The sequence below is a fragment of the Antedon mediterranea genome, chromosome 5, assembly GCF_964355755.1.
Source record: "Antedon mediterranea chromosome 5, ecAntMedi1.1, whole genome shotgun sequence".
Lineage (NCBI taxonomy): Eukaryota > Metazoa > Echinodermata > Crinoidea > Comatulida > Antedonidae > Antedon > Antedon mediterranea.
In genome coordinates this window covers 19,864,638-19,880,021 of record NC_092674.1, presented here as the reverse complement: position 1 = coordinate 19,880,021, position 15,384 = coordinate 19,864,638, and the positions used below count along the sequence as shown (strand labels likewise).

At 31.0% G+C, this 15,384-nt stretch overlaps 1 protein-coding gene across 1 annotated transcript; it reads right to left on the bottom strand.

Moving 5' to 3' along the window:
* Positions 1 to 366: 366 nt before the first annotated feature.
* LOC140048675 (uncharacterized) lies at positions 367 to 8,674 on the bottom strand. Its single transcript, XM_072093443.1, has 7 exons — positions 8,262 to 8,674; positions 4,546 to 4,627; positions 4,214 to 4,264; positions 2,805 to 3,424; positions 2,314 to 2,446; positions 1,809 to 1,966; positions 367 to 1,581 (listed from the first exon to the last, which is right to left on the bottom strand). Exons 1-7 carry the CDS (start codon positions 8,409 to 8,411, stop codon positions 1,357 to 1,359), a joined length of 1,419 nt encoding a protein of 472 aa, XP_071949544.1. The 5' UTR covers positions 8,412 to 8,674; the 3' UTR covers positions 367 to 1,356.
* Positions 8,675 to 15,384: the final 6,710 nt, after the last annotated feature.

Sequence of the window (15,384 nt, the reverse complement as noted above, 5' to 3'; positions counted from 1 at the left end):
TAGTGTTCGCCTGCTCCCTATAAACAATATTGATAATAAAGTCTATGTATTTTTCATCACCGGCAAGCAGAACGAGTATCGTGAAATAAGCCCCTAAAAAAAAAGAGCTAACAGGACCGTTTTTCGAAATGTTAAGATAGAAAGGATAGGATTTCTTTCACATGACTCATTCTGCTTTATCAATCAATTTAATCCGGAGTTTTCCTTTACAGAAGACTCGATCTTAGTTTTTTATGACGATCAATCAAAGTCTTAATTTATTATTTGTTTTCTATCAAAAAGTAGTCCATGTCATTTTATTCTCAAACCAACCATGCTTTTAAGTAGATTACACCTTTGGTCTCAACACACAAATAAAAGACGACAAAAAAGAATGTTCGTCAAATCAGTGGTTTTATTATGATCACTTAATATCAATTGGAAATGTCGGTGATTAGGTTACAAAAAAAGTTTAACTTCACTGCAGGTTTCCATAAAATAAAGATATATATATATATATTTATACTTTCATTAAATTACTTTAATAGTCATAAGCTACAGTCATGTACCACCCCTTTAAAATGTAACACTCTCAAACGGTGGTATTATAGTAGTCTGGGCTCCAGACGGAGTTTTTTCTTAATATTAGTAAAAATATAAATATTTTTGCACATATGGCGTTTCATACGTGTATTACTTGAGTTTGTCTGTATTTTCAGACAAAAATCACGGTCGAAATAAAAACAAATAAATTAAAAAAAAAACAATACAGACTTGGGGCAAGTCTAGTATTATAGTTGTTTTTTCTATCTTTGGAGCAGTTTACAGTTACCAATTCCACCACCTGCGGCCCAGACGAATTGTAGGCTAGGTTTCTAAGAAAATGTTTACTGAGTTTCAATAAGATACTACATCTCAACTTATTTTTTATACAATAATTAGAATGTTCAACATTAAATTGTTTTATTTAGTTTTTTTTAAATTTGTATTTCTCTACAATTGATGACAACAGTTACTCGCATCGAGAACACGTCGTCACCTTTGGCTTAGTATACCGTGCTACACTGCACATCGGAAATATTTACAAACCTAAACAAATTAATTTTGTAGTTAATCAACTCCGCACTATAAAAAATATACTTAGGTTTAATTTTTTGTAAGGATAAAAATGACAAACTGTTGAAATCAGCACATCAAAATGGATTATTCCTATAATCCATTCGAATACTAAATAATACATTTTCCAATTTAAAAACAGAACAATTTAAAGCATTCATTTACAATATTTTCGTATAAATTCACCATAAAAATGTCGATACAAAACATACAATAACCCTCAGTTAACTATTGAGTGTTTTCCATTTTAATATTGAAGAGTTATCTAAAACGTGTTGGTCTGACCATCATTTTGAAACTTCTCATGCAATATTTATATCCGTACGTTCCCCAACTACCCCATGTAATGATGGCCCCATTCTTTCCTGATCCATCGCCCTTTCCTATCCATAGTCCATTTGGATTAGCATGGTTACATTCCTTGAACCAGAAACCACTTTTTCTGAGAACTGCGCAGTTACCAAAGAACCAGTCATTATCCTGATCCTGAAAATGTAATGTATATTGTTGTATTTTTATTTTATTTTATGTCCTTAGGTACATTGCAAAGGATTACTGATAGTAAATTAATTACTGTTCTATCAGATATGGTAATTCCCTTGACACGTCACGGCTATTTTGTGAACATATCATTAGGGTAACCTCCTCCTGTACACTGGAGATACATTCGTATCGAACAATCGACAATAAATTGTACATGACTTTCACTTTACCTTAGTTGTAAACATGGTGTTATTATGATAGGACATTGAATCTCCTCTGTTGCCGCCAACAAATTTACCAAGCAACAAACGGTACTTGCTCTCTTCGTCCAAGATTCGGAAACTGTCATAATGGGCAAAACCTTGTTGACCCTCCCAGTCCTCAAATTCTATTAAAACAAAGAACAAGTTTTAATAAAAGAATACTACAAAGATAATAATAATAATAATAATAATAATAATAATCAAGATAGAAAACCTAAATCTATGTTTAGATGAGGTTTAGACCAGCTTTAGGCTTTTGATCATATATTTTTATTTTGTACTTCATGTTGAAATCAATAAATCGGTAACATAAAAGTACCTTAATTCGTTTTCGGTACCATCCTCGAGTCATTTTGGGTGCTTTTTTTTTTAAAAATGAGTAATTTAAAAAGTATAATGCATATATAACGAGTGTAGCTCTTTCTGAATTTTTAAATTCACGTATAAATATGATACTAAAACAAAACCTTACCTATACGAAGTTCGTACTTTCCATTACTTGTTAATGCATGTATAAAGTTATTCCCAATCCAAAATTCGCTATTTTTATTTCCAAACCCTCTAGCATAATGAGCCCATGAGCGGAAGAAATTTTCTGTACCATCCTATAAATTTTACAATTATCCATTAGGATCCATATTATTTCGGTATAAAAACATAAAATAGCAACACATACGGGAAGAATTACAATACAAAATATCTCACACATACAAATTACAATTATTATAAAGTAAATAATGTTCATCAATATCATTTTCTTCGATAAGCTTATAATTGTAATTTAGTATCCTCCTCATTATATTTATTCTTCCTCACTATTGACACTCAAAATAAACTTGATATCCACACTATCTGGTAGTCTTCTCTCCTTTGCATATTTATTATACTGCACTTTTTAAAATTATATGTTTATATTTTTAACGTTTTATTTAACTTTATTAATAAAAAAGGTAAATAACTTACAAATCGTCTTTGAATGACTGTCCACCCACCACTGTCGGTTGACATATCGCAGTACACCTTCATGTGAGTTGATTTCTTTTTAATCTTTTTAGGTTTTTTGATGGCATACACACCCGTCTCAGACGTGTATTTGAAACAAGCACATCCACCAGTACACGGATCATCTATGTCTTGTTTATCAATAACTACTGCTGGTTTCTTATCATCGTTCACCTTTACGACGCTTTCTTCTACCGTTTTAGCTGGCCTGATGTTGTCTGGAGACAGTTCTACGGTCAACCCCTCTTCACTGTCCAGGGTTTCATCGCTTCCTTCTGCTTGACCGTTTGCTTTGATATCGTTTTCGTTCACAGTTATTGAACCTGGAGGCTCAATCTTTTCATCGTTTGGATCTTCGAGATTTAGCATATTCACAACATTTTCGGGTGCATCTCCTCTACTACGAACCATACCGCGATGACTTTCAAGTCCAGTACTATTTGAATCAGCATCCAATCCACTGAATAGATTATCAGGACCTTCAACTCGACTGCCATTTTGAGACAAATCATTATTTTCGATCTTGTCTGCGTTTATTATCACCCTTTCTGATGGTGAGAGTTCATCAGTAAAGTTTCCACCTACGGAAAACAACGATACATGAGGAAGTGGTGATCTTAACATGCTTTGATCTTGCGTTGGAATAATATATCTTACTCAAATGATTTTTTTTTGTCTCAAAATATAAATCAACAAGACAATCTGTTTTAAATTGCCGAGTGTTATATTATGGTCAAGAAAACACTACAGATTACCAATGCTAAACGTTGAGCAAAAATGACACCACATTCAGTTCAATTCGAAATACATTTATTTTCTTCCAAAAGACACGTAATTATTATAGTCTTTTGGAAGAAAATTAAGAGAGTTCATAGCAAAATATTGGTACGGTAATTTGATAGATATTGATTAATAAGTAAGGTATATCAGAGAGCGGATGATAGAATTCAATTAAATTGATTTCTCAACTTCTAAATAATCACTGAGAAGACAATATAGCCTAATATCATTATTGATATATTTATTGATTGATATTGAGATGTTTTGTCCCCAAAAACATGAAAAATGAAGATAAATTTAAAAAAGACTTTGAACATAGACTATTTCTCAATTTTAATATTTAGTAGAAATAAAAATAAAATGTTTTCACTTATAAAAAGATAAAATAAACGGTTCAGACCAAAAACAGTTTTGTCAGATATTTAATTTTTGTTTATCCAATTTTTGGTCAAAGTGACTTATGTGACATTAAAATGGCATATTCAACAAAAACATTTAAAATATATATTTTTTCAGTGAGACAATATATCTTTAACTTTTCCAAATAGACCAATCAGAATGTTTTTGTTCACAAACTGGCTACTACTTACCACCACCATCACGGTCCAAACTTTCCTCAAGTGTTACCGAATTCAATTTACCTGAAATAATTATTACTTATTAGGCCTAATAGTACAGTCTAAATAAATAAATAAGGTTGCGACCCATATGGATACTTTGTTATTTTCTAACTGACCTATTTTATATTATTTTCTATTTTATTTCAACCTTGACGAGACAGCACGAATAAGCCAATCACAGGATGGATAATGTATGATGCTTCTTGATAAACCTTTTATGTGTTCTATAAAATCTATCCATTCTAACCGACGGAAATTATGAATAAGGCAAACGGTTGACGACTTAGTTTGATTTTACTCACCGAGAACCTTTTCGAAGCGTAGCTCAAGTGCATCCAGTTGTTCTTGTAGCTGTTTAATTTCATCTTCGCATTGACACTTTGACTGAAACGACAAGGAATATATTATTGTAATGATTTAAACATTTGAATAAACAAACAATTATAATTGGGAAATCGGCGGAGATATAATATCAATTTGAATTTTGTTTGTTTATTTTCTACCACTTAGAAAATCGAACAGTATTGACTGTATTTTACATCCGTGATGAGGTATATTAAACACCTTTAGTCTATTCCCCAGTAGGCCTACAGTATATTATGGTAAAAAAGTAGGAGTTCGGGCTATTATTTTTGCAATACAGAATGTATTCTAATCTCTGTAATTGTATCGAATAAGATATGTATAGCCGTATTGTGATATCAGTTTACAGCGAACGATTATGAAATATTTAATATTTAAATCAACTTTCATAAACAGTTCATTAATTATCCTCAAGTTTGTTTGGAAAAAACCAAAATAGTTTTTATACAGCAAATTGAATGCAAATCAGTATTTAATTCTGTTTTATATAATACAGTAATATAATATCATAATCCAAAAATATAAAACAGATATCATAGACCAATCATCACACCAATCATCCCAGGAATAGTTTCCAACACCGCGATCACAGTAGGATCTTAAACACATCTTTATATGATTATCACGCACATCTTTGTATAGGCCATGGAGGTATAAAAATATTTTTATACCTCCATGTATAGGCTATAAAGTGCCACACACAATATAGGCCTAATAGTCATTATTGCATTTCTTTTTTCCCCTCAAATATACATATATCATTAAGACAAAATAGGATTTCGATCATAGAGTTTTGGCCTTTAAATTAAATAAGACTTAAACTAGAATGTTATATAATTTCTGAAAATAGAGGAAACTGAAACAAATTGCACAAAATAAATTAAATCACTGGCAGGTAATCTAGAATAGAATAAATCGAAAATAAATTTAGATTTTAAATAAGAAGTACCAGTCCCAATACATTACCACATGTTATTAGTGGTAAAATAAATGATTTTTAAATTTACCTTAATATACTTCTGAGGAAGAAAATATCTTAATCTATAACAAAATACCGATTTTTTTTGTTACGCAATATCTTTTGCATAAATTATTGATGAATTTTCCATAGGTAAGAGGTAAAAGCAAAATATTGGATCTTTTCCTGATCTGAATATACTGTAGTATAGGTTGTTTCAACAGTTTTTCACAGGTAAGTGGACTTAGCGTTTTCGAATAACTTCTCGAAAATATAAAATTCACGAGATTAAATTTACTATATTAATTTTATCTATTCATTATCTAATCTAATTAGAAATAAAACAAAACAGCATTATTAAAATAAATGTGATGACAATGCTTACATAATATTATAGATATTCAGACCAATTAGTTATGGTGTTTTAGCGATTAACGCTGACACATTGTGTGTCTGTACAGTCATCAGAGCCATTACAATACAACGTTGATCAATATCGGTATTTAATAAATTATTACTAAAATTATTAGCAGCACCAGTAGTCAGGCTATTATACCGAATTATTAATAATTATCGGTAAATCCCGTACAGACTTGTGTCCGAGATTCAAAGTCCGTTTTAATATTTAAACACCTGTGTTTAAATATGATATACTGACATCTTGGTTTATTGAACTTGTCACATCTTCCCTTCGGCAATCGGCTTAACAAAAAATCACTCATTCACAAACAACAACAGAGAGTCGAGTTCCAAGCTTGTTTGTAATACTGTAGGCCTACAATGAAACAATAATCGACAGGCCTTTCCTTGACTTATCTATTGAATGCTTCTATTTGGTCTTCTCATCTATAAATGAGAGTTATACGAAAGCATTTATAACTATAGTTATTTAACTCATGGTAGAGTTATTAAATTGTGTACGGTTTCTATTTACCATGGAGGTTATAAGTGGAACGACCCCGAGTCTAACTATAGAATTATATTCATTAGTATAATAATACAGTATATGCAAACTGTACCAGTATCCATTCAAGTCTAACAGTCTTATTCATTTGAGAATAATAATTTATAGTCGTGTTTTTGTTGTAAATAAATCGTAAGCTTTACATCTATATTTATTCTGTCTATAAATTAGTAGACTGTTGTTTTCCTTACATTCAAACCGTTAGGCTCATGCGAATACCAATGCACCTTAGTGGCACTGAACCGTGTACCCCCATTACAAATGTGATTCCTACCTTAGTGGCACTGAACCGTGTACCCCCATTACAAATGTGATTCCTACCTTAGTGGCACTGAACCGTGTACCCCCATTACAAATGTGATTCCTTTATTCCAATGCACCTTAGTGGCACTGAACCGTGTACCCCCCCCCCCCCACCGGGGTACCCCCATTACAAATTTGATTCCTACCTTAGTGGCACTGAACCGTGTACCCCCATTACAAATGTGATTCCTTTATTCCAATGCACCTTAGTGGCACTGAACCGTGTACCCCCCCCCCCCCCCACCGGGGTACCCCCATTACAAATGTGATTCCTTTATTCTTGTATTAAACGTACGCGAAAAATAAAAAGCAAGAGTCAAATGAATAGAAATACAGATTATTCAAACAGAGGCCTATTCTTTATAAAGTAGTTCACATCTTTTAGCAGGAAAACTAAAATAACAAATCACCAAAAATGTACAGTGCACTTTTGAACGTGTGAAAAAATATGATTTAACCGATGTTAGGCGCCTCGACAGAAAGATACTTGATTGAAATCAATCGACTCCATTAGGAGCTTGTTGACCAGTGTTGACAGAACATGTAACATGCTTATTAGTGAACACTGATCGTCCGAGTTTTTACACTGACCTAATGACCCGAGTTGTCTTCGATCACCAATCGTTACAAGTTTTCCCACCATGCGCTCATCAAAATATAATATCTCGCATGCTAAGGTTATTATGTTAGTCCCCGGTTCATCCTAATAGCCTATATATAAATTTGATTTCATTCTCATTTCATTTTCAATAAAAAAAAAAGACATTTAGGAATATAGGCCTATTGGAATTTTTATTGAAAAACGCACAGTGAGAATACAAACAATATATTTATATAGAATCAAAATCTCAGTTGGAAATATTTAAATCGGATCATAGTACCAGGCTCATTTTCATACTTTAAAATACGTAAAAATCCTGATTTGTACAAAAAGAATACAAAATAAAGGGTACGTAAATTTACAGACTCTATGCCTATAATAAAAACCAAATGTGTACTAACTGTAATTTTTATTTGGAATCGCTTGAAATAATGTCAAAGTCGGTTTAATATTTTTTCTTCAAAACACGATGCCTTCGAATATGTAATTTGACACAGAAACGCACCAATAATTAATGTATTTAAAATTCTGAATGAAGCAACTCGTCGTAGGATGCCTACAATTATCGAATTATTGTATAATACATAACACGATATATATGTCAATATATTCAAATAAAAGTGTAGATCAATTCTAAAGTTTTTACCTATGATAGCTATTAAGGCCTACGTTAATAATCATCAGTTACTGCTATATTGTGCGTAACAACAAAAAGATTTATTGGCTGAGACAAAATTATGTGAGAACTGCTCAAATCAAACGCAAATATCAACATTTAACCAAATGATTTGATTTACTTTCCGACCTTTAAATGAAATGCACAACTTACCTCTTCCTTATCTACTGGCACTTTTAGTATGTATGTATATGTTCCTTCATCCTTATCAAATTCTGATTGCATGTGCGGATTATCTCCCATATCATGCGCATCAACGCGTGATAGGGCAAACAGAGTGGCAAAAATCAGTAAGTTTGTCATATCGTCGACTTTATAATAATAGTCCAGAATAAATAAATATTATAAATCAGACGACGGGTGAATAGACAGTATGTTTAAATACGTCTTTAGCACACAGTAGCACGATCACTCTGTTCCATGTAACTTAAAGAATTCAGCATCTCAACATGTGGGACACAGAGACGAGTAGGAGGAGGAGCAATTCTGATGTAGTACACACAACAACTGGATGTATTATTGATAAATTTAAACAGCTTAAAATTAGTCGCGTCACGATCTGCAGCAGCAGGTAATCGTGATGTTCAGAAAGCTACCTGCAAACACATGACGTAATTGTTCATCGTATTATTCAATACACAATCATCTCAATACTGTGTACAATACCGTTAATTTGACAAGTATCAGTAAAGGATAGGACATGTATTGTGCAGTACTAAAAAGATATCACCGCTAAATTGGTAAAGTATTCTATATACCCTGGTATGAAGGTGAACTCACTGTACCATTTCGCTTTGTCAAAGTTACACTAACAACCTTGTATTGAAATAACAAAGCGTCATTGTTACAAAACGTCAAGTATACACATACTTTCTTGTTACTATAAAACACTTTTTATAAGGAGACACGCAATGAAATTAAATCAAACAAAAATGCGAAGATAACGTCAGAAAAAAAAATCTAAATGTAAGAATATTCAGCAAAAAATGAATGAATTGTTTTTTAAAGACAAAGCAATTTTCTTATATTCGATCTTAGGACAATTTCTTACTACTTCATTTGAGAAAGGGAGACTGAGTAACATTGCAAAGGAATAAAATAAAAGACACCAACAAAAGTTTCATACCATTGAAAAAAGTGTGAAAGTTAATGATGGTGGAAAAGCATAAAAAAAAAACCCTACTTTTTAATATTGTTGAACAAAATGGTAGTATGCCACAAAAAAACAAACAAATATTAATGTTGTATTTGTCTTGAAACCTTTAAAGATGCATGGTCCCCCTGAAAAATATTGTTTAAACATTTTTGCTGTTGAATATTCAATTGTGTTATTCACTTTTACCAAATATTGGATCGAACTGTAATTTAATTTTAATTGGCCTTTTATTGAATTTAATTGTTTATTTTGTCTTTTTATAGGCCTAAACATTTTTTCCTATTCCAAAGTCTGATTTTATTAATCTTCATTTTTTTTTCATGTTTTGGGGAGACAATACATCTTTAAACAAAATTGTTCATAAGGTGATAGTTTTAGTTTTATGACATTTCGCTGAATCGTCAGCTTTTTAAAACAAGGCCAACAGCCATAAGTCGCGTGCTAAAACGCATAGTGATACCGGACCGACCGACAGACAGACCGACCGACATAGTGAACTATAGAGTCGCGTCCACGCGACTAAAAACATAGGCCTACAGTAGTTGTATTTCTAGTGACTCGTGTTGTTCTTATAAAATGATGATTGTGAGTTCAATAGTTCGTAACTTGTTCTTTAAAAACGTATAAAACAGTCAAAAAATGAAATTTGCAACAAAACTACACATATTATAATGTAACATTATTCAATTACCGGTTTGACAGCCTACATAATAATATACAACTATTAGATAAAAACCACATGTTAATGTTAGGAGGGAGCCATCCGTCAGATTTCATCTTCAATCATGTCATTTTTATTATTAAATCATTTGCAGATGTGCAATGCCGCATTAGCCATGCAGCCTATATAATATGCATATTTGCACAACGACGCTAACTTAACGTAGACCTTGTTTGTAGCAAAATTTTATCTAATATATCTAGCGCATTTAGGCCTAGAGCTCGTGATATTCAAACTAATCTCACTGATAGGCATTTATGTACGGGGCGCCGTTTGGGACATTGCTAATTTTGTCGAAATATTACAATTTTGTCAATACAAAATTCATTTTGTCAATACAAAATTCATTTTGTCAACACAAAATTCATTTTGTATTGACAAAATTCATTTTTTGTTGACAAAATTTATTCTGTGTGGACAAAATTCATTTTGTCTCGACAAAATTAATTCTGTGTAAACAAAATTCATTCTGTGTAAACAAAATTCATTCTGTGTAGACAAAATTAATTCTGTGTTGACAAAATTAATTCTGTGTAGACAAAATTCATTCTGTAACGACAAAATTCATTTTGTGGCGACAAAATTCATTCTGTAACGACAAAATTCATTCTGTGTGGACAAAATTAATTCTGTGTAGACAAAATTCATTCTGTGTAGACAAAATTCATTCTGTGTAGACAAAATGAATTTTGTTGCAACAAAATTTATTTTGTCGAGACAAAATAAATTTTGTTAGCCGAGCCTACTCAAGCGTGGGACAAAATGTTTTTAAAAACGTTTTGTCCCACGCTTGAGTAGGCTCCGTTTTAATATTTAAATTAGAAGGCGGAGTTTAAACGTGAAAAGGGCAAGACAGGGTGAAGCTATTATATCTTTGACATTTGTTATTGGTTAAGTTATTATGGCTGAGCATGCCTCCGTCTCTATTGCTATCATATTAATCTATTTTATAATATCAGGGAACCCCTGAAAATATCAGATATGATCAGTATTAATACTTTGACAATTTAATATCTACGTCGTCAGTAATAATTATTATTATAATGTATTCTATATTAAAAAATCGGAAAATGGTTTTCATTAGAGCCCTGCTTATTACTTAAGTAAAATTGTAGTAATGGGGCTATTTAATATTTTGTCGTTTAAAATATTATTTATTAATCTTATAAAATGTATATACTTTATTTTAAAATTAAAGATGTATTGTTTCCCAAAATCATGAAAAATAAAGAATAGGCCATTATGCAGTTTTATGCTTCCATAAGAAAAAAGAACGGGGAAAAAATTATTTCAACTATAAAAAGACAAAATAAACAGTTAAATTACCCAAAAACTCATTGGCTTCCAGACAATTTGACAATTGTTTGCTTTAAATTACAGTTTTTTCAGGTAAATAATTTTTTTTCAGACTCAATTTTTTGTGAAAGTGAATAACTATTATGTGACATTAAAATAACATATTCAACAAAAAGATTTAAAAAAAACATTTTTTTCAGGGGACAATATAGCTTTAAGATAATAATAATCATTGCAGAAATAATGATGCTGAAAGCTGTCCGTTATTTGAAAAAAAAACATTTAAAGAACTGACTACAAAAGATTGCTCACGTTAGTTTTATTATAACAATCATCCACCCTGCGAAACCTAATAACCTTTACCCTACAGTAGTAAGTAGGCCAGGTAGCCTATGTTGGCTAGGTTCAGGACTGATTGCCCATAAAACATTCGATGTATAAATATCAACACCCCAGACAGTGTAATAATGACCTTTCCAGACCGAAAACCATTCTGGTTTGACTGAGGGTCTGGGCTTCTCCAAGATTACGCAAGTTGTCTAGGACCTCTTCAGGTAAAGCTTCAATAATGGGGCTATTCGATTCGATTCGAACATTCGATGTATAAATATCAACACCCCAGACAGTGTAATAATGACCTTTCCAGACCGAAAACCATTCTGCCCGAAATTACAATACTTTCTCGATACAACTCCATATTTTATTAGTGGAAAATGCATTTTTATTTAACATCAATCTTATCAAGCCAGGCAAAGACTGAATACGTACATTAAAAGTACAAAGAACAATGTAAACCTATAAACAATTATTTGCAATTACCAATGTATAATAAATAAAATCAATCATGGAGAAGGTGGAAAGATTATATACACTGCCATGGGAATGGATACTTGAGTGGCGCCATATGTCAGTTGTGTGAACACCCATATAACTATTTGGTCGAAGTTGAATTATATCTTTCGAGGGTGTAAATATATAATAATATGCAACCGAGAGTAAAATTAATAGTTAAACGTAAATTTGAAATTAAATTTAACTTTTTAACGACAATTTGCAATATCATAATCTATGGCGTACCAAACTGTCATTTATTTAGGCAACTAAAATATCTTAGTTTTTAATAGATGTTATAACCAAGATATCTTTTCAATAAAGATATCTCTATTATTCCAATTAGAGACAATAATATATGTCTTAAGAGATATATCATAGTTTTGTTCCCTTGAGTTAGGCCTATTAGCAATTTAGTATTCCTATCAAATAAACTTGGTAGGCCTATAGACGACGCAATTCCCATGAGAATAAATAGGCCTATACTAACTATTATATTAAAATAAATGTAATAAACTAAAATCATTTCATTACTACTCAACTTATCAGATGTTATCGTAAATAGTGTTGTCATTTTCTTTATCAATATTATCGGTATCGATATAAATCTTCAACCATCTTTAATATTTATTACCAAAATTGGTAGGCATATAGGGCTACCCCGGAGGGCTACGTGTTCCGTTTTGCTGAATCGGAATTAATTTTAAGTATACAATAATATTGTTATACGTCAGTATAAACTGTACTTATACTCGACGCAAAGTATTCAAGTTCACCGGTGTAGAGGAGGTCGTAAAATGATATTCGCGAGCTGTTTGATCGTAGGCCTATAACTGTCAATCTTCGAGTTTCCAATAACAACCCCGCCTTCTAATTTAAATGTTAAAACGTTTTGTCCCACGCTTGAGTAGGCTCGGCTAAAAAAATTTATTTTGTCGCGACAAAATAAATTTTGTTGCAACAAAATGAATTTTGTCTACACAGAATGAATTTTGTCTACACAGAATGAATTTTGTCTACACAGAATAAGTTTTGTCTACACAGAATACATTCGCCACAAAATGAATTTTGTCCACACAGAATTAATTTTGTCTACACAGAATTAATTTTGTCCACACAGAATTAATTTTGTCTACACAAAATGAATTTTGTCGTTACAGAATGAATTTTGTCGCCACAAAATGAATTTTGTCGTTACAGAAGGAATTTTGTCTACACAGAATTAATTTTGTCAACACAGAATTAATTTTGTCTACACAGAATGAATTTTGTTTACACAGAATTAATTTTGTCGAGACAAAATGAATTTTGTCAAGACAAAATAAATTTTGTCCACACAGAATAAATTTTGTCAACACAAAATGAATTTTGTGTTGACAAAATGAATTTTGTATTGACAAAATTAATTATGTGTAGACAAAATTGTAATATTTCGACAAAATTAGCATTGTCCCATACGGCGCCCCGTATTTATGGTCTTATTCAATTCATAAATATACTATATCATCTAAACTAGGCCAGCCCATTCCGTTACCAATAACATCTGAAATTTTGATAATTTTTTTACACAATTCATATATCTGAAAAATATATTATTTACTGTATATATTAATAATATTAGCGAATTACTATTATATTAGATCCTATTATTATCCGTTTTATACTTCCTCACACGTGCTTGCGACATTTCTGACCTAGAACTAAGTATGGACTTTTTTTTTTATCGATAGTTTGTAAATTGTTAACACGTACCAGGGAAGAGGAAACTGTACACGTATCAACAATTTATGATATTAAAACTAATCTCACGGATACGCATGCATGGTAAACACTCTTCCCTGAAAAAAGACGTTTTGCATCATCTACAATATACCACTCATTCACACTGGTACTATGTTAATTGAATTGCAACGTTGTACATTTCCACACACAAAACAAAACAGAGTAGGCCTAGTAGATTGTGCACAAATTGTTTATTTTATTAATATTTACTGAATTGTTCAAGGTTCGAAGATTATATCTCGTTTTGAATGGACCAGTAATTCACAAAATTAAATCTTACATTTGCATTGATATTATTTCAGACTCTGAATCAATAAAATTGATTTTAGCAACTATAAATACAATATAAATCAAAACAATTGAACAAATCCTAAACTACTAGAAATAGAAATATTTACATGATTTAGAAAAAAATGTTTTTGCATTGTTACGTTTAAATTTTAATATCTCTAAGGAATAACTTAGAAAGTAGAAAAAATAGAATAAATCGGAAAAACAAGCTATTGTGAATGTGAAATGCACATTTTTAGAAAGAGAAAATAAAACCGACTATTAAATTTAAGTTGCATTGATTTATATTCCTGAATGTATCTCATCGTATTTAGAAAAGTACTGTAGTTAAAAACACAAATTTCAAATTTGATTTGACTGACAGTGAGTTGTACACTACACGATTCAATGTTTTATTTCTGTTCAATAGGATTTTCTATTTTTGTTAGGTTTGCGGGGTTTATCATGCAATACCATCGTATTTATGAAAAAATCATATTTTAAAATGTGTCAGGCTACCAATACATTAAAACATGTAAGTTTAACTTGGATTTGGCAGAGTAGACATGGGTGCTTGCTAAAATATTTAAAAAAATAATATTCTATTATTTTACATCATTATTCTACATAATTATTGTATTTGTATTATTTTTATAAAGATGTTATTGTTTTTGGAAGCTTTTCTTGAATACTGTGAGTTGAGCACATTTGTATATTATTATCATCAATCATATTTTACAATAACTTAGATTTAAACAGTATTTTGTAAATTATTACTATCTTTTAAACCATGTTAAACATATTTTACATACTTGTTTCTCCTCAGGAGATATTTAGAATAAATAAATGAGGTGCAAATAAAGTTTGCAATAATACTGTGTGATCTGTTAGTCTTAGAGCACAAAACACCATGATGAAGTTATTCAATTTGGCTTGGTTTATCAATGTACAATCTTTGGAATGTTCCTAATTTTGGTTAATTTATAAAAAAGCACATTGTGAAACAGTGGCACTTTTGGTCAACATACTATAGCTCTGTATACTCTATAATGTATACTCTTTGATCTTATGGTATTGAAAATAAGGTTGTTATTATTATTCAATTGAGTCTTTTTTTATGAAATTTATCTAGTTCATTGAGCAAATATCTTACATTATATATTTGTATTACAAACATTTTTATAATAATAAACTCTAATTATGTTCAACTATATTATGTA

What these genes read in the sequence shown, in the direction of transcription:
- LOC140048675 (XM_072093443.1), bottom strand. Translation starts at nt 8,411, where the DNA reads ATGACAAACTTACTGATTTTTGCCACTCTGTTTGCCCTATCACGCGTT. An exon ending in TGCCAGTAGATAAGGAAGAG is followed by an intron (nt 4,628 to 8,261) that starts GTAAGTTGTGCA and finishes TTGTCGTTTCAG; the next exon opens with TCAAAGTGTCAATGCGAAGA. An exon ending in CAGTCATTCAAAGACGATTT is followed by an intron (nt 2,447 to 2,804) that starts GTAAGTTATTTA and finishes TAAAATTTATAG; the next exon opens with GATGGTACAGAAAATTTCTT.